Source organism: Felis catus, chromosome E1 (assembly GCF_018350175.1).
Source record: "Felis catus isolate Fca126 chromosome E1, F.catus_Fca126_mat1.0, whole genome shotgun sequence".
NCBI lineage: Eukaryota > Metazoa > Chordata > Mammalia > Carnivora > Felidae > Felis > Felis catus.
In genome coordinates this window covers 16627300-16651259 of record NC_058381.1, presented here as the reverse complement: position 1 = coordinate 16651259, position 23960 = coordinate 16627300, and the positions used below count along the sequence as shown (strand labels likewise).

The following is a 23960-nucleotide window of genomic DNA, read 5'->3' as shown; positions in this document are numbered from 1 at the left end:
CTATGAGTCCTCAAACTCTACAAGATGCAAAGAGAGAGATCCACCCTTGACCCTTAATCTTTGGGTGAACCTCAGCTGAGTCATTTCATACCAAGAGTACACTCCAATAGCAACAACCCACAAAGGATTTTTTATTTTAAATTTCTTGTACTCACACATTCATGTCACTGAGGCCCAGCTTGCCACTGAAGTGTTTTCCAACATCGCAGCCGAACCACACAGCCTAGAAATGGAGAAAGAGGAAAAAAAGAAAGTCAACATAAATCCTATTTTCCTAATACACCAAACAAGCGGAGGTTTTAACCCCAATGTGGAAGACACAGAAACAACACCAACCTCTCCATCTTTGATGGAGGCTGCAACCATCTTCTTCAAGAAGTCAATGGGCTGGTTGTTATACAGAGTTTTTCTCCCGCCAACCATATTGCTTAAGTAGTCCACTGTGTAAACTCTGTTGTACTTGTGCTGGGGCCGAGGGTCATTCACTAAACAAATCTATTGAGATCAATACCACGTTGATTAGAACATAAAACCAGGAATGTGAAACAAGACACACACACCTCTCCTCTAAGTTCATATGTGGGCATCAAACTCATCGCCTCTGCCTACAAGAAAAAAACATTACAAATACCTTGTGTTAAATAACAAAGAAACAAAAAGTGAGTCATGTGAGAGAGATTCTTGCAGAATCCAGTTGGGGACACCCTTTGGGAGCTACATCTACTTGTTTTTCCTACTGGCAAGAACTGCCCCAAAACTAATTCTGAAGAACTGTATGCACGGAGTATCAAGGCAAGATAGAGATGACATCTCTATAAGATCCTTGCTCTCAAGTTACAAGACAAGCTCAACTCCTGGCAATACAGCAACCAAGCTGGGATTCCACTGATAATGTCATTTGCTTATAAGAGGGTCAAGATACCAACAAAGTAAGAGGCTCTGGTCATCTTGCTAAATTGGTGGAGAAGACATGAAGAGAGCAGAAAAAACTAGGAGAGGACAGTGCTCCCTTCCACAAGAGGGTTCCTAATGAGCCCACAGTACAGAGGTGCTCTGAACCCACAGTGAGAAACACCTAATCTCCTTTTATGGTCTTGCACTTGAGATTGATTCTGGGCCCAAATCATGGAAGCATGTGCGAGTTAAACTGACTGCTGGCCTAAAGTTAGAAAAGTCTCTGAAGAGGAGCACTGAGGAAAGGTGACAGATCCTGAGATGACCAACTTTATAATTAAGTACATAAAATATGTCAGAGGAAGGGGGGAAAAAGTGTGTTTAGTGTCTTGTTTGATGATCGCATGTTAACCCAAGAATCTTATGCCCTTCCCTGTAGTCAACAGGTATCTGAAAGTAAACAGCCAGTGGCTGCCAGTGCCTGTCTCCAACCTTATTTTCCATATTGAAGAGTGGCTTGACATGTTCCCTGTAAAACTCCAACGGTGTTATGGGGCCAATCTTCTGATAATTTTTATCTTTGTCTCGATACTCCCAGGTAAATGTCTCTGGTGGATTACCCAAACAAATGCACACCACTCGGAATATCTGGAAGAAAGGAGGACAAATGAGCAATGGCTAGGGAAAGGTGTTACCTCGTCATTTTCTTCAAGCTTGGGAAACACAAGAAATCAGCAGCTTATTCAAGCCAGAAGTTTCACAGGAAATCTAGTACTTCCAAAAATTTGAAGGCTGATGTCTAGGACTTGAGATCATTCAACTTATGAGTTCATAAACACTCTGAACAATACAATTCTGAAACGTTAATAGTTAGTGCTTAGGATTTTCCCTGCAAATTATACTTCTTTAGCCAAGAAACCGCTCACCACTGATACCCAATAAGATCTGGGTTGCTACTCTGGTGATTATATTTTAAGTGACAAATAATGATGTATTTTATAAATGGATTTCCTTCCCTTTAGGCATCTAGGTTTTCCATTGATTATGACAGGGATCTCCACTAACAGAAAAGGCATTAACTTTTCAGTTGGAGCTTGGATGATAATGCCTATTAAAAGTATTATTAGAACAAAAATAACTTCTAGTGGAAGGTACCATTTTTGGGGTCATGAGACCCTAACATATTTTCTAATGATGTCACACCTTTCAATTTATCATTATAATCCAAGGATATATTTTGCATTATTTTCATCTTATAAAAAGACAAAAATAGAAGCTCTATCAAATTTGCTCTATCAAATTTGCTGTATCTTTTTAAAAATATAACATAGGGGCGCCTGGGTGGCGCAGTCGGTTAAGCGTCCGACTTCAGCCAGGTCACGATCTCGCGGTCCGTGAGTTCGAGCCCCGCGTCAGGCTCTGGGCTGATGGCTCAGAGCCTGGAGCCTGTTTCCGATTCTGTGTCTCCCTCTCTCTCTGCCCATCCCCCGTTCATGCTCTGTCTCTCTCTGTCCCAAAAATAAATAAACGTTGAAAAAAAAAAATTAAAAAAAAAAAATAACATAATCTCTACCCCACAGTTACCACCCTGATCCAATTTCATCAGTTATTACCTGCATTATTTGTACTACACGTTTGTATACTCCATTACATTCCAGAGAAATGATTATTTATTGAATGTGCCTATTTTATGCTAGATACTAGGTATCTGCTAGGCTTTGTTAATTCTCATAACACTCTCTCAAGGTATAATTTCCCCTCTCTCTCTTTTTTCCCCCAAGAGATTGAGACTCGAAGAAATTAAGATCTACTTAAGGTCACATAGCCAATAAATGCCAGAACCATGGTCTGAACTAAGGTCATACGTTGTTTTTTTTTTGTTTTGTTTTTGTTTTTTTTGTTTTTTAAAAAAAAGCTCTATGGGTACAGGGTTTAAGAAAAGGGAACATTTACTGAATGTCATGCTGTACTATAGTCTTTGAATCTTCTAAATCTCTAAATCTTCTAGACAAAAGTAGTATGTTATTTCCATTTTACAAATAGAGAAACCAATACTCAAGGGAAAACTAATAAGGGAAAACTTCAAGGGAAAACTAACAGAAAACTAATAAATGGCAGAATTAGGATTTGCATTCAGATCTGATTTCAGTGCTGTTTCCATACCACCACGAATCAAGCATTTAACACTGTAACTTTCTCGGTTTCATATAATTTGTCTCCTCAAAAGACCATAAACTTCTTAAGGATAAGGACCAGGTCATGGATATTTGGTCTCTCCTACAGCATAGCATGTAGCACTATATCTGATCTAGATATAATAGCTGATCTGAACACTGTTCTATTCTCCACATCATTAGAGGATGAGTAATTTTAGAAACATTAGTTTCTTCAAGTCATTTCCCTGTTGAAGATTTCATAATGCTTCCCTATTACCTCCCACAACAAATCTAAATTCCATGACCTTATTTACTATTCTCACTTTTTTTACTGAGACATAACATATATTCAGTAAGTATATAAAGTACACTAATCTGAAATATACAGCTCTATTCAACTTTTTACATACACACATACCAATGTAACTACCATTTATATCAATATACAGAACATTTTCGGGGCTCCAGAAGTTCCCCGGTCCCTTGGCAATCAATAATCCACACCTCCCCCACGGTAAGTACCATTTTGACTTATATAATCATTGATTAATTTTGCCTGTTCTTTAACTTCATATAAATGGAATCATAAAGCATATTTTCTTTTGTGTCTGATTCTTTTGTTGACATAATGCCTGTGAGATTCACTGGCTGTGCTGTGGGTATTACTAATTTGTTCTTTATTGCCGTATAGTAGTCCACTGTGTAAACATATTATAGTTTATCTACTCTCTTACAATTTGAGACATGTTGCTTTGTTTTATATTATTTGTTTACCGTGATTATAAATTATCCAAGCCAGTTTATAACACTTCCAAGTCAGTTTGTAATACTTTGGAAAGAATAGTTGGCTCCAAGCAAACTAACAATAGTTACACAAGTTCTAACTTAAAAAAAATATTTCCAAAGTATAATCTCCAGAGTCTCTGACACTGTATCTTCTTGATAAGAGGCTCTGCTGTTCTGAAATAACATTCCCTGTTCTCAAAGGTACGACTGACAGAGAGCTTTAGATAGCCAAGTCTGCTCTCTGGTGGTCAACCTGGGAATGTCACCTTTTCTCACAAGACACACTTGGCATTCAGGACAAAAGAAAAATACTAGTCATCGAACACAAGTCATTATACACAATTGAATAAAGTAAGACTATAACCATATACCTCAGATTATAAGTACATATGAGAAACCGTAATTATCCATTTAGGAAAATATATTTGTGACTTCAATTGAAATTATCCACTCCCCATCCCAGCACTTGCTATCTTTCCTTTATTTTCCTCCATAGCACTAACCTTCTAACATATTATACTTTTTATATATTTTATTCATCTCTATTAGAAAGTAAACTAGGGGTGCCTGGGAGGCTCAGTCGCTTGAGCGTCCGACTTCGGCTCAGGTCACAATCTCGCGATTCGGGAGTTCTAGCCCCATTTCGAGCTCTGTGCTGACAGCTTGGAGCCTAGAGCCTGCTTCAGATTCTGTGTCTCCCTCTCTCTCTGCCTCTCCCCTGCTCACATTCTGTCTCTCTCTCTCAAGAATAAATAAACATGAAAAAAAATTTTTTTAAAAAGAAAGTAAACTATATGAAGGCAAGGATTCCTGTCTGTGTTGTTCACTGCTACAACCCAATGCCTAGATAGTACCAGGGATATGTGTTAAAGAAATACCTACTGAATAAATAATTTGTAAATGTGATTTTAGACTAAACTTAGTATAAGAACCAACCCGATAAAAAGGTGTTAAAGAGAGCCAAGGAAGTGGATTCAGGGAATATGGGCTCTCTAAAACACTAAAATACTGAAGGCAGAGAAATATGGGTCTCAATGACACATGGGAACTGAAAGTGCTTTTTCTCTAACTTCCCAAACTAATAATAAGGTGACCCTGCTGACTCTGAATATAGTTTAAAAACTAAACAACAACAAACCCCAGAGGAATCCAATGTTTGTAATTATTCCTTAAATAGAGATCACCAGAGAATGTTGTCTTAAAATTGTGACATGAGCGAAATATAAGAGGGCAATGGTATGCCAAAAATTTATCTCAGTGAAGGATTCACTGAGATCCTTCCCTTGCATACTTTGGGGAGCAAAGGGAAGCCATGCTGAGACATGCTGCATCTATACCTGCCTCTTGTGGCCAGCTGGCTTCTATGATTTTATATCCTTGGCTAATTAAAATTATTGGGAGTTTATGGAGTGCCTGGCTGGCTCAGTCAGCAGAGCATGCAACACTTGATATCGCGAGTTCAAGCCCCACAGTGGGCACAGAGGCCAATAAATAAATAAACAGGGAGTTTAAACTAACCTCAAGGGGTGCCTGGGTGGCTCAGTTGGTTGAGCGACCAACTTCGGCTCAGGTCATGATCTCACGGTCTGTGAGATCGAGCCCCGCGTCGGGCTCTGTGCTGACAGCTCAGAGCCTGGAGCCTGCTTCAGATTCTGTGCCTCCCTCTCTCTCTGCCCCTCCCCCACTCATACTCTGTCTCTATCTCAGAAATAAACATAAAAAAAAATTTAAACTAACCTCAAAATGCGGATATGTGTACCAACCTATAATCCATCAGAAAAGCTTCGACTGGTGTCAGAATGGCCCATGTCCTATTTCCAGTTTATATCCATTTTGTACTATTGCCTATGTTTCTTATTATATTGTCTACAAGTAGGAAGAATGTAAATTATAAAGGGTTTTGCCTCTTAAGTCTAATTTTATAAAAAAAAGATCCATTATAATGGGTCTCTAGAAAAATTTCTCCAGAGAGATCTGTTCATTTTCAATGATCTGCTGACGTCTACATGGCGAATGATAAAATCAATAAAGGGAATGGAAAAAAGAAAAAAGGACAAAGAAAGCATGAGGCATGCAACATGGAACAGGGAATGTGTGGATCTCACTTTAAAGACAAATGATGTGGGACTGAATCAATTCCCATAGCCCTGGCTCAATGGGAGACAGACATCAAGTGAGAGGAGGAAGAGAGGATATAATAGTTGACAATCAGCCATGAACACTTACCAGGGCAAGAGTTTAAAGCCGGCTAACAGGCAGACACAGGATGGAGGAAACCATAGTAATTCAAAGGGTTAGAATGGAAGGTAGTTCAAAGATATCAACCTAACTACACTAAATGGAGAAAACTGGTAAAGCTAAAAGATTTTGGTGTCTAGAACCACTATAGAAGTGACAGAATCTTCATTTGTTTTTACAACACTGGGTTGCTGGGAGAGTGGACAATAAAGTTTAATGAACTATAGAAATATTAGTTGCTTACTGCTATAAAAAATGCAAAGCTACAGTGCCCTTAAGAGATGATCTACTCCAACTTACTGATTGAGGAATTAGGCTCAAAGGTAAAATGACCTATTGATCACAGAGTAGAATGGCCACAAGGACACAAAAGGGGTCACCGAAAATAGCTGAACTTTGAAGAAAGTTCAGTGTGGAGGGTAAATAAGCTATTTATAAGAGGGAAGGAGCAGGGCCTTGGGGACTGCTGATAATGCCAAGACGACAGCTCTCTACTGCTTTCTAGTGGGGAATGAAAGAAGGGCAACAATCTTGTTAAAAAGAAAATCGAAAACACTGACCTGTGCCTGCAAGAGCAGACAGAGGAGATACTTTCTGGAGGCACTGAATATGTTTTCAGGCAGAGAAAGACATGAAAAAGTACCCTGAGGGGCGCCTGGGTGGTTCAGTTGGTTAAGCGTCTAACTTCGGTTCAGGTCATGATTTCACAGTTCGTGAGTTTGAGCCCCAAGTCGGGCTCTGTGCTGACAGCTCAGAGCCTGGAGCCTGGTTCAGATTTTGTGTCTCCCTCTCGCTCTCTACCCCTCCCCATGCTTGCTCTCTGTCAGTCTCTCTCAAAAATAATAAACGTTAAAAAAAAAAAGTACCCTTAAAAGGTATGTGCCTTTTCTGTGATGTTAAAGGAAATGAGCTCATACAGAGAGCTGATAACTAATAGTCAAATGATGATTTTGAGGTTACTTCTAGAGCAGTGTTTGAATCAAAGAAATAGTTAGAAATGCAGACTCTCCAGCTGCATCCAGACCTGAATCAATCTGCAGTTTAATAAGATCTCCAGTGGATTCATAAGTACATTAAAGTTTGAAAGCACATTTATTCTTTCCCTCCTTCAAACCCTTATTCAATTATTATTTATTATTTTTCTCATTTGCATTTGCTATCCTTTTTGACATGCTGGTTCCCTCACACTGCCCTAACTGCCAAAAGACCGTTGCTCAAATCTGCAAGCCCTCTGCTTCAAGGTTCCGTGACGTCACCTGATTCTTCCTTTTTCATTGTCCTCCACATGGGCAAGTCCTGGCAGCTTCACTTCTGAAATGTATTCCAAAATGTATTTATTTCTCTTCAGCTTCAGTGTCACCGACCTGGTCCAAATCACTATAACCTCTCATTTACATGACCACAATAGCCTCCTAATGGTTTTACAATCCATTCTCAAAGCACTCAGAAGGATTTTTTTTTTATTCTTTTTTGAATATTTATTTTTGAGACAGTGAGAGACAGAGCATGAGCAGGGGAGGGGCAGAGAGAGAGGGAGACACAGAATCTGAAGCAGGCTCCAGCCTCCAAGCTGTCGGCACAGAGCCCGACACAGGGCTCGAACTCATGAGCTGTGAGATCATGACCTGAGCCGAAGTCGGACGCTCAAGCGACTGAGTCACCCAGGCGCTCCAACAGAGGGATTTTTTTTTTAATTGAAATGTTACCTCACAATAAAATGCAAAATTACCACCATGGCCATATATAAGCCAGTTCTCAATTTATCTCTACAAGACCCATTCCACAACCATTCCCACCTTTGCCCAGCTCAAGCCGCATTGCTTTCCTTTGTTCCTCGAAAGTACCAAGCTTTCTCCCATCTTAGGGCTTTTGCACGTACTGTCTTCTCTGTCTGGTATGCTCTGTGTCCACTTCTCTGCATGGTTGGTCTTCCTCTTACTCCTGGCTCAGCTCAAATTTGACCTCAGAAAGGCTTTCCCTGACCACCTCATTAATCACCATATTATATGTTCTTCCAAGTACATATCACATTAGATAGTTTCTTGTTCATTTATTTGTGTATTATCTGTCTTCCTCCACTAGTATGTAAAGTCCATGAGAGCAGGGACCCTATCTGTCTTGGTCATCACTGTACTCCTAGTGCCTAGAAATGCTTAATATTTTAGGTACTCCATAAATACTTGTGGAATTAATGAGTATCAATTTTTCTCCTCCTCATTGCCAAGCTTCTTGAAACTACCTTCCTTTTCTTGCCATGGTCTGACTCCTCTCCATCTAGCTCCTTCCCTCTTCCTTTCTACTAACACTATTCTATACACCCGTTCAGGAAATCAGCAGCCTTTTCTCAGTCCTCATATTCTCTGACCTGTCTACAACATCTGACCCTGATGCTTGGTGCCTACATCACAACATAGTTCTGGCATTCACTTTTATAGAAATAGGTATCTTCCAGAATTCTCTATTCAGATCTATTCTATCCCCATGTAGATAGCTAGATTGAGTCACTCATGTCAAGCAGGGATTTATGTCAAGCAGTGTCATAAGGAGTCAAGGGGGTTGCAGCTAAGACCAGATATTGCCAAAACCAGCACTGGTTTCTGACGACACTCAGAACTGATAGGCAGCAGAATCAGAGGAAGCCTGCAAAGGCCCACGGCTGATTAAACTCTAAAAAGGAAGATTTTTGCAGCAAACTGTCAGACCCTCCAGATGCTGACCTTTTCACATCTCACCACATCAAAAAGGCAGTGCCACTGAAGGCTCTGACTGACTGATCTCTGAACATAACAGATTCTCCACTGCTTGAACATAACAAGCAGCACATGCTCAGAACTTCATCTCAACTATGCGCCCAAGGACTGGCTTTGCATTTGTTAACTTTCTTACCTTGTTGTATCTTGTTTAATGTATGACTTTGTATTCTGCTTTGTTTTCTGTGTCACGTATGAAGCCAAGTTAAACGTGCGGAGAAATGTCACTGAATTTGGAATCCTGAACCTGCTTTACAGTTATTTTAACGTTGATTTATGATTGAATAAAGCTTGATATTGTAGACACAACCTGTGCGTGTCTTTGTAGCGCGCTCACACCTTCTATTCTCCTTCAAGGATTTCAATCATCCCCAAGGCTTCAGCCATTTGTACGATCATCACTATCACTTTTCTAGATTATTCTCCTTCTTGAGTTCCAGAATTGCTCCCATGTGCTTGAAACCCATTTCCAACTGGACAGTGCCTTGAGACTAGGCACTTTAAAGCCAATGTTTCTCTTCCTCACAGTGGTCTCTGAAAATAATTTCTGACTTATATGAACCACAACAGCATTCGCCCAGCTACCAGGCTTAAAACCTTATTACTTTTTTATTTTTATTATTTTTTTAAATGTTTATTTATTCCTGAGAGACAGAGACAGAGTACAAGCAGGGGAGGGGCAAAGAGAGACGGAGACAGAATCTGAAGTAGGGTCCAGGCTTGGAGTTGTCAGCACAGAGCCTGATGTGGGGCTGGAACTCATGAACTGCAAGGTCATGACCTGAGCCAAAGTCAGATGCTTAACCAACTGAGCCACCCAGGCGCCCCTAATCTTATCATTTTTTTTTAAATTTTATTTGAATATAATTGTAACCATAACACAATGTTACATTAGTTTCATGTGTATAACACAGTGATCCAATACCTCTGTATGTTATGCTATGCTCACTGCAAGTGTAGCTACCCTCTGTCACCACACAATGCTATTACAGTATCACTGACTACACTCCCTAACTGTACTTTTTATTCCCGTGACTTATACATTCCATAACTGGACGCCTGTACCTCCCACTCCCCTTCACCCAATTCGCCTGTCCCACCAACCCCCTCCCTCTGGCAATCATCAGTTTGTTGTCTGTATTTATAGACCTGATTCTGCTTCTTATCTTTATTCATTTCCTTAACATAATTTTTACAATGGATAGTTGGCAGATAAGCTGCCAAGTCATACAGATTTTTCCTCTAAGATCTCTCTCAATTTCTCCCCTCTTTTCCATTTCTATTGTCACTATTCTTGTTCAGACCAAGTTACTACACCCTGAACTGCTACAGCTTCATAACTGATCTTCCTAACTCTCCTCCCTCCAGCTTCACCTAACTAAATTAATCTCCTAAAGTGCAGTTGTATTTTAATTACATCTCAAAAATCTTCCTAACTTCTCATTTCCTGCTAAATTAAAATGAACTCTCATCCTAATATTCAAAACTCTTACAATGTTAGGTCTAATTCTAACTTTCCACTTATTCTAGCTTCAAACTTTAATATACCTCATATCATTAATTTAATGCAGATTATAGGAGCCATCCTTAGAGATTCAGATTCAGTATATTTGCGGTGGGACCCAGAAATTTGTATTTTTTGACAAGCTTTTGATGAGTCTTTCTTGTCTTTTTAAAAAAAAAATTTATACATTGAAAGTTTATTTATTTATATTTGGGAGTGAGTGTATGCACACACACAAGCAGGGGAGAGGCAGAGAGAAAGGGAGAGAATCCGAAGCAGGCTCCATGTTGTCAGTGGGGAGCCCAACAGGAGGCTGGACATCACAAACCATGAGCTGAAATCAAGGGTCAGAAGCTCAACCGAGTCACCCAGAGGCCCCCAAGCTGCTGATGCTTCTAACGCAGATAGACTTCAGACTAGTTTTTGAGACATACCATTCTAGCTCCTCCCTAAGACTCTAGGTACTACCCCACTCATCACCCAACAAATCTGCCTTGAGCATGTCTAGAATGCTTTTCACTCCAAACTCACTTCATTCAAACCACATCTCAAATGCAACTTTCTCCAGGAAACCTTTCTTGATCTCCCAAATAAGACACAGCAATTCTATCTTTGGAGTTAGATATGTTTGCATACCTCTTAAGACATTTAGTTTGCTTTGCTTTGTAATTTATTTTATTCCCCTACTAAACATAAGCCACTTAACATGTATTATCTGTAACTCTTTCCACATACCAGGCACTGAGAAATATTTGACTGAATGCTGTGTAGCTCCAGAATGCTTCACACAATATGCCTCCTGGGTGCTACTATCAGAAAGAGAACCTTGGGGCGTCTGGGTGGCTCAGGTGGTTAAGCATCTGACTCTTGGTTTCAGCTCACATCATGATCTCATGGTTCCCTGAGTATGAGACCCATGTCAGGCTTTGTGCTGAGAGTGTGGAGCCTGCTTGGGATTCTCCCTGTCTCTCTCTCTCTGCCCCTCTCCCATTCATGCTGCCTTTGTCTCTCTCTAAATTAATTAATTAAAAAGAAAGAAAGAAAGAAAGAAAGAAAGAAAGAAAGAAAGAAAGAAAGAAAGAAAGAAAAATAGAACCTTGAACCAGATGGATCTAAGTCTGACTCAGCAAGCAATTTCGAACATTCTTTCAAGTGAAGAGGAGGACTAAAAGTTTTTGATCTACTTTAAAAAGAAGAAAGCATGTTCCCGGGCTTTTGTCCTTCTTTTTATAATATCCACTAACTAAGATAGAAGAAATGTAGGTTTATTTTCAAAATAATTCTGATCCTCATTGGGCTAAAAAGAGAAATGTGACGAGATCCAATAAAGATATTTAAATGATGACAGTTCACAAAGCTAAGGAATAAGTCATTATATTTGATTTTCATGATAGATAAGGTTGTAAAAATGTATTTAGGGTTGTAAGCAAACATGATACACAGTTAATCTCCATTTTAACTAAGGATTTTATATTGTTTGGAGATGTGAAATTATCATCTCTAAAGAAATATAGTCAACTGACTTTCAGCTCAGAATACTTAAAAGAGACTGCCTGAATTTACATATTTAGTTAATATTACTTGAGAATTTTAACTATTAAAGAGAGTCTTTATTTTTATTTTTTTTAATGTTTATTTATTTTTGAGAGAGAGAGGGAGAGAGAGACTGTGAGCAGAGAAGGGGCAGAGACAGAGGGAGACAGAATCCAAAGTAGGCATGATGCTGTCAGTGCAGATCCTGACATGGGGTTTGAACTCACAAACTGTAAGATCATGACCTGAGCCCAAGTTGGACGCTTAACTGACTGAGCCACCCAGGTGCCCCAGAGTCTTTGGTTTAAGTACTTATTGGTTTTCCTGATTATGTCTATTTAGTAAAAAGGGACACATAGTATGTGAACATTATGTTTCCTTTAAGAACCTTTAAGAACTAATGTGAGGTTAGTCCCTTATTCAGTGTCAGAGATGTCCTCCAAGGCCATCAAAAGAATAATTCCCTTTTCTCTTCCAGAACCCAGAAGAGAAGGCCATACTAGAAAATGTTATTTCTTTGCAGCAGTGGATCTTGACCAGAAGCTTTTAAAAGTACAGATGCCTAGGGGCGCCTGGGTGGCTCAGTTAGTTGAGTGTCTGACTTCAGCTCAGGTCATGGTCTCGCAGTCTGTGAGTTCCAGCCCCACATCAGGCTCTGTGCTGACAGCTCAGAGCCTGGAGCCTGCTTCCGATTCTGTCTCTCCCTCTCTCTATGCCCCTCCCCCAGCTCATGCTCTCTCTCTTTGTCAAAAATAAACATTAAAAAAAAAATTTAAAGTACAGATGCCTTAATTAGATGCCAAATCAAAATTAGCCAGAGAACAATAAGAATGAGATGGAACTAGCTTCGCAAATATTGTAACACTATTAAGAAGCTTCAGTAACTAAAACACAGTTATTAGCAAATGAATAAACAGACTAATAGAACAGAACTTGAAGTCCAGAGGCTTTAGAACGATAAAGCATCTCAAATTAAGGGGTATTTTCAGGAAAAACGTGGGGAAAAAAAGTTAGATCCATACCTCATATCCCACACCAGGATAAGTTCTAAATGGATTAGAGATTCAAATACAAAAATCAAAACCCCATAAATATGGAAGAATTCTTTTATAATTAGAGTGAGAAAAGCCTTTTTTTTTAATGTTTTATTTATTTTTGAGAGAAAGGGAGACAGAGTACAAGCAGGGGAGGGGCAGAGAGAGAGGGAGACAGAATCCATGAAGCAGGTTCCAGGCTCTGAGATGTCAGCACACAGCCTGACAAGGAGCCCAAACCTGTGAATCATGAGATCATGACCTGAGCTGAAATTGGACGCTTAACCGACTGAGCCACCCAGGCACCCCAAGAAAAGCCTTTCTAATTAAAAACGTAAAAGCTTTCAAATTTGATTATATACAAGTAAAAAATTCTGCATAACAAAAAAGCATATCATATATAAACAACTAGGAAAAAGATTACAATTCATATCAAAAAGGGCTAATTTCTATAACATGTAAGGAGTATCTAGAAATTGACAAAAGACAGAGAAGAAAACAAGTTAAAGATATGAATTGACAGTTCACAGAAATGATGCTTAGCTCCATTCAGAGTAAGAAAATATAAATTAAAACTACAATGAGATAAATATAAATTAAAACTCCTTTTACCTATCAGATTGTTTACCTATCAACTATTTACCTGTCAGAGTGGTAAGTATTAAATTGATAGATATATTGCCTTGATCTAACTAAAGGGAAATAAGTTCTGTCAGATATTGCTGATGAGAGTATAAACTGGTATAATCCCAAAGAGGATAATTTGGCATATTCAAATTACAAACAAATGTGTACTTTTTCTGACTCAAAAATTATTCTTGGGGCACCTGGCTGGCTCAGTTGGTAGAGCATACAACTCTTGATCTCAGGGTCATGAGTTCAAGCACACATTGGGTGTAAAGTTATCTTTAAAAAAAATTCTAGGGGCACCTGGGTGACTCAGTTTGTTAAGCATCTGACTTCGGCTCAGGTCATGGATCTCAGTTCATGGGTTCAAGCCCCACATCGGGCTCCATTGAAGTGCAGAGCCTGCTTGGGATTCTCTCTCTCTGCCTCTCCTGCGCTTGCTCTCTTTCTCTTTCTTTCTCAGATAAATAAACTTTAAAAACAAAACAAAAAAATTCTACTTCTAGAAATATAATCTAGAAGTATACATGCATATATGCAAAATTATGTAAGCACAAGATCATTTACTGTATTTTTAATAGAAGCTTGAAAAATCAGAGCGTCCGTTACTAAGGACCAAATAAATTAATTATGGTACATCTATTCAATAGAATTCTATGCAAATACTTTTTAAAATGCAGAAACTCTTGGGGCGCCTGGGTGGCGCAGTCGGTTAAGCGTCTGACTATAGCCAGGTCACGATCTCGCGGTCCGTGAGTTCGAGCCCCGCGTCGGGCTCTGGGCTGATGGCTCAGAGCCTGGAGCCTGTTTCTGATTCTGTGTCTCCCTCTCTGCCCCTCCCCCGTTCATGCTCTGTCTCTCTCTGTCCCAAAAATAAATAAACGTTGAAAAAAAAAAATTAAAAAATAAATAAATAAATAAAATGCAGAAACTCTTTATGTATCAATATAGAAAGATTACCAAGACGTATTCTTAAAAAAAAAAAAAAACAAACAACTGTGTAGAACAAGATGAGTAATATACTAACATCTCTACAAGGAGGAGGAAAATAATATAAATTCAGATTGGATTGTAAAAAAAAAAAAAAAAGATCTCAGTCAGGAAGGATAACTGACAGCTAATATATAATAACAGAAACTAATAAAACTGGTTGGGAGGTGTGTGGGAACTAAAAGGACGGAGAACAGAATGGGAAGAAGACTTTTCAGTGTACACCTTTTTATATTTCTGATTTAAAAAAATACTTTTTGGGGCACCTGGGTAGCTCTGTGAGTTGAAATTCTGACTCTTGATTTTGGCTCAGGTCATGATCCCAGGGTCGTGGGATAGAGCCCCATGTTGGGCTCCACACTGAACATGGAGCCTGCTTAAGATTCTCTCTACCCCCACCTCTCTCTCTTCCCTCTCCTCCACTAACACTCTCTCTCTCAAAATAATAATAAAATAGTAAAAGACTAATAAAAAACGTTTTTATTCAAAGTAGTCTTTAAAATAAAAAAATAAAAATGTAGATAATTAGGCTCCAGTCTCAGGGAAACTGATCTCTTGCACATCTGGAGCAAGCCCAGGCCTATATTCTATTTTATTCTTCAAAAAAAAAAAAAAAAATTTTTTTTTTAATGTTTACTTATTTCTGAGACAGAGAGAGACAGAGCACGAGTGTGGGAGGGGCAGAGAGAGAGAGAGAGAGAGAGAGAGAGAGAGAGAGAGAGAGAGAGAGAGAAAAACATAGAATCCAAAGCAGGCTCCAGGCTCCGAGCTGTCAGCACAGAGCCCGACGCGGGGCTCAAACTCACAGACCGTGAGATCAAGACCTGAGCCGAAGTCGGACGCTCAAACAACTTAGCCACCCAGGCACCCCAACCTATATTCTGTTTTTAAGAGCTGAGAGCCACTGCTATAGAATTTCTTAGGTGAATCATAATGGCTTCCTGTCTCTTTTCATGGCATTGATAAATACTGTTTCTAGTCTTTGTTTTATGTTTTATTTTAAACAGAATTTTGGTGAAGAGTACGTTAATAATCCTTAGGATATCTAGAGGCTAAAAGAATGAGTAGACACACCAAGAAAACATTGCAATGAAGGTGACTACGTTTCCAAAATGGGTCTGCCTTGTCTGTCATCACAACAAGCAACCTGCACTTCTCTAAATAATGCATTTAGCATAAAAACATTTCATTCAAAGCTATCTGAGCTTCATGGTTGTTGATTAAGTCATTATTTTGATGTGCCTACAAGGCTAGGCAAATCATAGGTACTAATTTGTGGTTTTAAAATCATAGCTAGACTCTTCATTACCAAAGAGTCAGGATCAATAAAAAGGGGGTTGGGGGATTGTAAAAATCTAAAGACCTACTACAGAGAATTCTGTAGTCAACAGTTTACGTAGAATCATGAGGTAAATAATCTTATAAAACATCCACACTCAGGACTCAGTAAGGTGGTACTTTACTCATTTTCTGAGCTAGGAGCAGGGAAAGAAAGATATGTGAAATATATCTGCCCTAATTCTTATCAGCCAATCTCAGGGTCATGACATGAATCTTAGATACATTATTTAGAAGATCATTAATACAAACAAAAGCCAATAGGTTGCTTATGATCTATAAGAAATATTATCTGGGCTCTTTTCCATAACTATTTACAGAATTTTCATTCTTACTATACCCCACCATTTTACAATAATCATAAATGGAAAGCAAATTATGCAGGAAATATGGCCTCAACAAGAGAGATCATTCTAAGCTGGAAGAGAACACTTACTGGACAACCGCTGTGTGCCAGGCACTATACCTTGCATTCTTGTATTTAATTCCTTATTTGATCCCCACAAAAATCCAATGAGGAATACATTTTGAATCCCAAACTGAACCTAAGACAGGTTACTGTGTTAAGCATTGGGTTAGACATTTTACACCTGAACAGATTTGAGAGCTAAAGGAACCTGTTCCAGGTCACACATCTGTTAAATAATGAAAAGATTAGAACTCAGACAATCTGACTCCAGAGACCATACTCTCAACTATACTTTTCCGCCTCTCTAAAATTCAAAGGAGGGGTGCCTGGGTGGCTACGTCAGTTGAATGTCTTGATTTTGGCTTGGGTTGCGATCCCAGGGTTGTGGGATGGAGCCCCCCCCCGTCAGGCTCCACATCGAGTGTGGAGACTGCTTGGGAATCTCTCTCTCCCTCTGCCCTTCTCCCCAGCTCGTGCTCTCACTCTCTAACATAAAATTAAAAAATAAACAAACAAACAAATAAATAAAATTCAAAAAACCCCACAAGTATTAGTTTTATCCATGGCAGTGAAAAAATAAGGCCATTTTAATTCTACATAAAGTTTTGAAGAGACTATTAGTTGAGTGATTCCTAGTAATGTTTGTTCTTTTCTCAAAGTAATTCATACTTTTACACATATTCAGCTGCATTATGTAATTAAAGATTAACATTAAGTAGTAAAGATTAACTCTCTTGACAGTATTACCACCTAATATTCGTTTCATGCTTTTTAAGTTTACTAAAACGTTTACACATACATTATTTTAACTGATATAGGCATCAAGAGTTTCCCATCTTTACTCTTACAAAGTAAAGCCAAAAGCCTGGCATCTACCTAAGATCCCTCATAGCTCTGCCTCTCTAGCTTAATTTACTACCAATCACACTCACAAAAGGTTATGTTTCAGCTATGCTACTCTTTGAAGATTCTACTTCTGTTCATGCCACCATACATGCAATTCTCTTTGTCTGGAATGGTCTTCCCAATTATCCATCCAGTAAATTCCTACAGCTCTTTCAAGAGCTGGTTCAAGTATTTTCCCCATGAAACCTTCTGCTCACTGAATTAGTCACTCCCTCATTTAGGACCACCAAATCCTTTTTTACACACCTCTAGCATAAGATTTACCATAACTATTCATGTGTTTCTTTTTCTAACAGATTGAGCTTTTTGTACAGACTATGTCTTCTCTATTTTTGTATCCCTAGTGCCTTATGAAATGAGTAAAAGAATTATAAAGAATATTAAATTGAGAATTAGAAGATATAAGTGCAAGTCTCATATTAAAATGCAAAGTTTACACCTCAGTTTTTTCAGCCGTAAAATAAGCAATTTTCTATTCAATTCTACATTTACTGCAACGGTTATGCTTCCTCATCAGTTTAACAGATGGAAATATTCTGAGAGCTCTTTAGAATGGTATAAAAAATCCAAATAATTGTTTTTACCTCCTCCATCATGACATCCTGCGTGGCTGAGATTTCTCCTTTGGTTGCTCCACTGTGTACCAAGTTCCGTAGTCGTATACAGAATTCTCTCATCTATGACAGAAACTTATTCAGTACTCCAAATCGTTACCCAACTTCAACTGTGAATGAGCCTAGCAGATCACTGCTAGTTCTTTTAAAGCGTAAATAGGCCAAGCCCCAGAGCAAAGTTCATAAACATGTATTTTTCCCCAACCGGTCCACTTAAAAGACATAGCCAAAAACACTATCCCTAAAGGGTAAAAAAACATTGATTATTCCCAAAGAATTCTAGATGCAACCGTTCCTGCTATGCAACTGATGGTACCCTCTGTGACAGTATGTGCCTGGATGAGGAACACATCTGATTCCATAGCACCTATCACCCTTAGGAAACGCAGGAGACTTAAGATGATTATGCTACTCAGTCACTTCATTAGATTTTTATTTAGAATTTTACAGATTATTCACTTCTCTTTCTCTGCCAAACTATTATAACAATGGTCATGCCAACCACCCGATAGTTTTCATTTTTGTTGTTTTCAATTTTGAAAGTACCTAAGATAGAGGTGAGTCTTAAATCTAATCAGTGCTAAAGAGGATCTTGCTCTCCCCTAAAATGAAATTCAATGATATACTATTAAGAATCGTTTAGCCTGTGGATAAGAATCCTCAGTTTCCTGGGTGGAAAATAACCTACTTCTAATATTGGGGAAACATCTATATTTTAAAACGTCATCTTTCTCCCAGGGGTGACAAATCCAATTTCGGCCTCGTAGATCAAGAGAACAGATTCTTGTGACTCCCAGTTGTCAAAAAATGATGTCTGGTAGAGTAGCATCCCTGTAAGATTTATAACCATCCTTGGGGGGGGGGTTGGGGGGGGCGCCTCGCTGGCTTGGTCAGCAGAGCATGCGACTCTTGATCTCAGGGTTGTGAGTTTACTCAAACGTATATGTATGTGCATGTGTAGGTATATATGTATATATATAAAACCCACCTTGGGAAAATGGGTTATGTAGAGAAGAAAATGATTCATTAAGATAACTCATGCAATAAAAAGCAGTTCAATGACTACATAAAATCTTTAGTGAGTAAATACACTGATGTGGTTTGGGGATGCCTCAGAACTCCACATACTCTTTAAGAAAAGTCTCACAAATACTTTTTTGTCCCAGCCCACCTCCAATAGAACCCAGTGGACTTACAGCCCATATTAAGCATGGATTTTCTTTCCTCAGTACCCATGAGAAAATATTTAAATCAATGGAAATAAAAGTAGAAGGTTTTTAAAAAGAAAAAAATAAATAAAACAAAACATTCTAAACTCAATTATTTTTAAGTTAACATGTAGCTACGTTGCCTTTGACAGACACAGAATAGCTCCTTGTACACAAACTGTGTACACTGAAATGCCCAGGAATCGCCCTGGAAAATTAGTTAAGAGCTTTAAGGTATGTGCACTAAATTCAATCCCACCCTGCTCCATATGTTGCACCTTGTGATTCAGAATGTCATTCATCCTCCTGGTTGCCTCTGTTGTATAAGATTCAGGGAAGCACTTCTTAGGGACAACACCATATTTTTCTACAAGAAAACAAATTTTGGTGTTCAGTAAGGTAAAAGCATACTCCAGCATTAGAAACCTTGGCAAAAATAACCACTGCTTTAAAGAATAGGCCATATTTTGCCATTCTAAATCAGAAAACTTAATTTTATACTTCATATTAATAAACAGGACATTAAATCTGCATATTTATCCATATATCTGAGACTGAATTCTGTTCTTTTTACCTATACTTTGTAAAACACTCAGCATGATGAGGTTTTCCCAAAAGACAACTTTTTGAACGAGAATACTTTCTAAATTTTTTTTTTTTAACGTTTATTTATTTTTGAGACAGAGAGAGACAGAGCATGAATGGGGGAGGGTCAGAGAGAGAGGGAAACACAGAATCCGAAACAGGCTCCAGGCTCCGAGCGGTCAGCACAGAGCCCGACACGGGGCTCGAACTCACGGACCGCGAGATCATGACCTGAGCTGAATTCGGACGCTTAACCGACTGAGCCACCCAGGCGCCCCAAACGAGAATACTTTCAAACAGTTGCAGTTTCAAAGTTTTATGATCACATCAACGGACAAGAGATAAACTTTTTCATAGAAAGGCAGTTCTACTTAATACAACCATTCCATCTCCAACCAGCTCTTCACAGTACCTACCTCCTTACCTCTCATTTAAGAAAAGTACTTAATAGGCGAGAGTGTAAGATAAAGGTTCTTAAGCTAACTGTATACCCTTCTGGGAGACTAATTCTACTCTGTACATAACCACCAAAGAAATGGCCCACGCCCAACTACAGAGCCTTGCTTGATCATACGGACTTTCAGTTCCATTAGAGAAATGCTCTTACCAACAATATTGACAAGCATATCCCACTGTCCACCATCATTTGCAGGATTCATAAGCAAATACTGCACCAGCCTACCATCCTCGGGCTCTTTTTTCTGGGCTGTGTCCACAAAAGCATTTAAGAAGAAATAACAACGTTCAACCTGGAGTAAAAGAAGTTAATAAAATTAAAGGAAAAGAGAGCTAATACTTTTATTGACATTATCAACACAACAGGATTTTTGGACCTAACACCATAATAGGTATTTTTAAACTAAAGTTGGTAATTAAGTATCAGTATCTGGCTTCATATTTAAAGTTTCTTCATATATTTCTGTAGATACGTTCAATAGTTTATCCAAAATAATGCACTATTCTATTTAGATACAAAATCTGAAACAAAGTCTTAATCAATAAACATCTAATGGATGCTTATATAACATACACTTTAAAAATTAAAAAATGAAATGAAATTTTTATTTACTGTTTTTCTAACAAGTATTACCTGGATGGGAAATTAGGCCGTAGAAAGACCAAAGAATCTAAATAAAGATGCTCAAAGGGGAAATTATTAAAAACAAAATAAAAAATTTTAAATAAGCTAAGAAAGAAACAAGGAAGCATCAGGGTGAGTCAGTAGACTTATTATTTCATTGCAAAGAGTAGCCACCTACCAACCAAAAGCAGTTCTGTGTTTGAAGAGAGTCAACCTTTGATACTTTGGAAATCAGAATAAATGGTGTCCCATCTATAATGGAAGGCAGACTATAACTGGAAAAGCAAGAAATGAAGAGATAGTCCCTACCAACGCTGATACTGAAAAAAAAAGCCTTGCAAGATCAATCCCATACCTTGTCCCAGAAAAAGAGATAAGATTGACTAAACTCAAATTCTTCAATATTTAATTTTTTCATGAATGGAAGTCTCATAACATTCAGACAAGAAAAGATCCAGCATCGCCCTGTAACAAGAAAGCAAACCAAGAAATTAGAATGAGTGTTCACATAGATTACATTGTTCTATCCCTGTTTCCTAAAACTGAATGCATGACAAGATCTTCGACAATTTAAAACTAAATCAGAACGAACAGAAAGATTAAAACAAGGGGCGCCTGGCTGGCTCGGTTGGAAGAGTATGTGACTCTTGATCTTAGGGTTGTGAGTTCAAACCCCACATTGGGTGTAGAGTTTACTTAAATAAATAAACTTAAAAAAAAAAAACACAAGAAAGGTCGGAATTAGTATTTGAAATATATACGCAAAGGCTTAAAGTCCTTAACATATGAAAAAAACTCTTTACATATCATTTAAAGAACCCAATACAAATCGCCTAAGAAAATCACATTAGAAAAAGAAAATACTGCTAGAGAGATGTGAGCAGAGATCATGAATAGATAGATAACTTAATGGCCGAAAAAGATATAAATGGCAAAGAAACATTTTTTGAAGTTTATCATAAGATACCTGTTAAGTTGGGATACATTATTTTTTAATTACTAATGCCCAATATTGAGAAGGATTTGGGAAACAGCATTATTGTATACTCTGGATATAGACCCAAACAGGCACAAAATATCTGAAAGCAAATTGGCAATATATGGCAAAAATTTTAAAAAGTCCCTACCTTTTTTTAATGTTTTATTTATTTTTGTCAGAGAGAAAGAGAGCAAGTGCGAGAGAGGGAGTGTGTGTGGACACGAGTGAGCAGGGGGCAGAGAGAGAATGAGACAGAGAATCCAAAGCAGGCTCTACCAGGCTACACACTGTCAGTGTGGAGCTCGAACCCACGAACCATGAGATCATGACCTGGGCCGAAGTCAGATGCTCAACCAACTGAGCCACCTGGGTGCCGCAAAAAGTCCCTACCCTTTAATCTGGAACACGTAGTGTATGCTTCAATATAAGGTGACCCTAACATAAGTCAATCCCCATTCTCCCAAATTAAAAAAAGGTTGTTGGGACACCTGACTGGCTCAGTTGGTAGAGCGTGCAACTCTTGATCTCAGAGTTGTGAGTTTAAGCCCCACATCGGGTATAGAGATTACTTAAAATCTTCAGGAAAAAAAGAAAAAGTTGTTTGGCTAACTGGATCATACAGACACTGAAAAATATAGACGAAATAGTAACTGTCCACCTATAATATTTAATTTAGTAATTTAAATATATACAGATATTTAATAAATTGACATAGAAACATTGTTTCTTCCTCTTTCACATATGTCATTTTCACATTGATTCATATCTTCACTTGCATTTTGGTATCAGTGCTTTTGCCATCATTAGATGTACTCTTTCAATGGAACACTTCATCTTTCTTCCATCTAGTATGTTTGAGTCACAGCAATGTTTTAAATCTATCCTTCATGCTACCCCTGAAAACCGTATGCCAGCATCAATTATACAATCACATTTCTCATTTGTTCAGTAAGTAGATAATCACAAACTTTACAATGTCACCATTTCCTTAATGATTTAAGTGATCTTTAAAAGATCTATTTACAATGATATCCAACATTTCCATGTGAGGTCACATCCTAGGAATATATTATGTTCAAATTTTTCGCATTTTTAAAAAACTGATTCAATCAAATGATCTCTACACGCATCCCAAACTAACACAGATTGAAGCCATTTTAGAGTTAAGTGCTTACCAAATTGTATTTTACTTCAAAATAAATTAACCACAAGTGTTCATTATGAGGATCTCTGTAAGGCCTCAAATATAAGGTAACTCTCTTTACTAAAGGAAAATTCAGGGGGAAAAACCCCTGACCTTTATTTGGCATAACTTTTTTTTTTTTTTTTAAATGAGAGAGAGAGAGAGCTTGCAAGTGAGTGCACACAAGTGAGAGGGGGAGGGGGCAGAGGGAGAGAGACAGAATGTTAAGAAGGCTCCATTCGCAGGGTGGAGCCGGATGCAGGGCTCAATCCCACAACCCTGGCATCATGACCTGAGCTGAAATCAAGAGTTGGACGGATACTCGCAGTGCCTGGGTGGCTCAGTTAAGCATCTGACTTCAGTTTAGGTCATGATCTCACGGTTAATGAGTTCAAGCCCCACATTGGGCTTTGCGCTGACAGCTCAGAGGCTGGAACCTGCTTCAGATTCAGATTGTCTTTCTCGCTCTCTGCCCCTCCCCCACTCACTCATTTTCTCTCTCTCTCATAAATAAATAAACATTAAAAAAAATTAAAGAAAAAAAAAAGAGATGGACGGTTAACTGACTGAACCACCCAGGCACTCCTGGGCGTAATCTTTTTACTGCTATAAACGCATGTTCCCGTTATATTGGTAAATGAAAAAGGTAGATAGGTTACCTAACAATATGTAAAGTATCCACCTATATTAAACACACACACACACACACACACACACACACACACACACACAGACCTGACTTTAAAAATATGTACCTGTTGGTATTTTGCAAATATTCTACATCGAAGAACAATAATTTTGTAACAAGAAAAAAACAATTAAAAATAAATGACGATAGGGGCACCTGGGTGGCTCAGTTGGTTGGACGTCTGACTCTTGATTTTAGCTCAGGTCATGATCTCACAGTTTGTGAGATTGAACCCTGAGTCTGAGTTTGTGCTGACAGCACAGAGCCTGCCTGGGATTCTCTCTCTGTCCCTCCCCTGCTCACTCATGCTCTCGCTAATAAACATTTTTTTAAAAAAAGAAAAAAAATAAGCAACTATAGTATTTTTCAAAAACCCCTAATTACTTAGCTCATTTTTACCTTGGGTCTGTCTGTATGCCACCCCTCTCATATATACTGTATTATTTCCCAGTAAAAA

The 23960-nt window shown here is 38.4% G+C and overlaps 1 protein-coding gene across 2 annotated transcripts in view; it reads right to left on the bottom strand.

Annotated features, from left to right (window-relative positions):
- Positions 1–23960, bottom strand: part of BLMH (bleomycin hydrolase) — a 45821-nt gene that overhangs the window by 19833 nt on the left and 2028 nt on the right. For both annotated transcript variants that reach the window (XM_006940004.5, XR_002148965.3), the window contains exons 3-9: positions 21009–21118; positions 20180–20321; positions 19266–19354; positions 17750–17842; positions 1387–1542; positions 337–495; positions 156–223 (exon numbers count right to left, since the gene is read on the bottom strand). In XM_006940004.5, coding sequence (XP_006940066.1) covers positions 156–223; positions 337–495; positions 1387–1542; positions 17750–17842; positions 19266–19354; positions 20180–20321; positions 21009–21118 — 817 coding nt within the window. The remainder of the gene's footprint in view (positions 1–155; positions 224–336; positions 496–1386; positions 1543–17749; positions 17843–19265; positions 19355–20179; positions 20322–21008; positions 21119–23960) is intronic.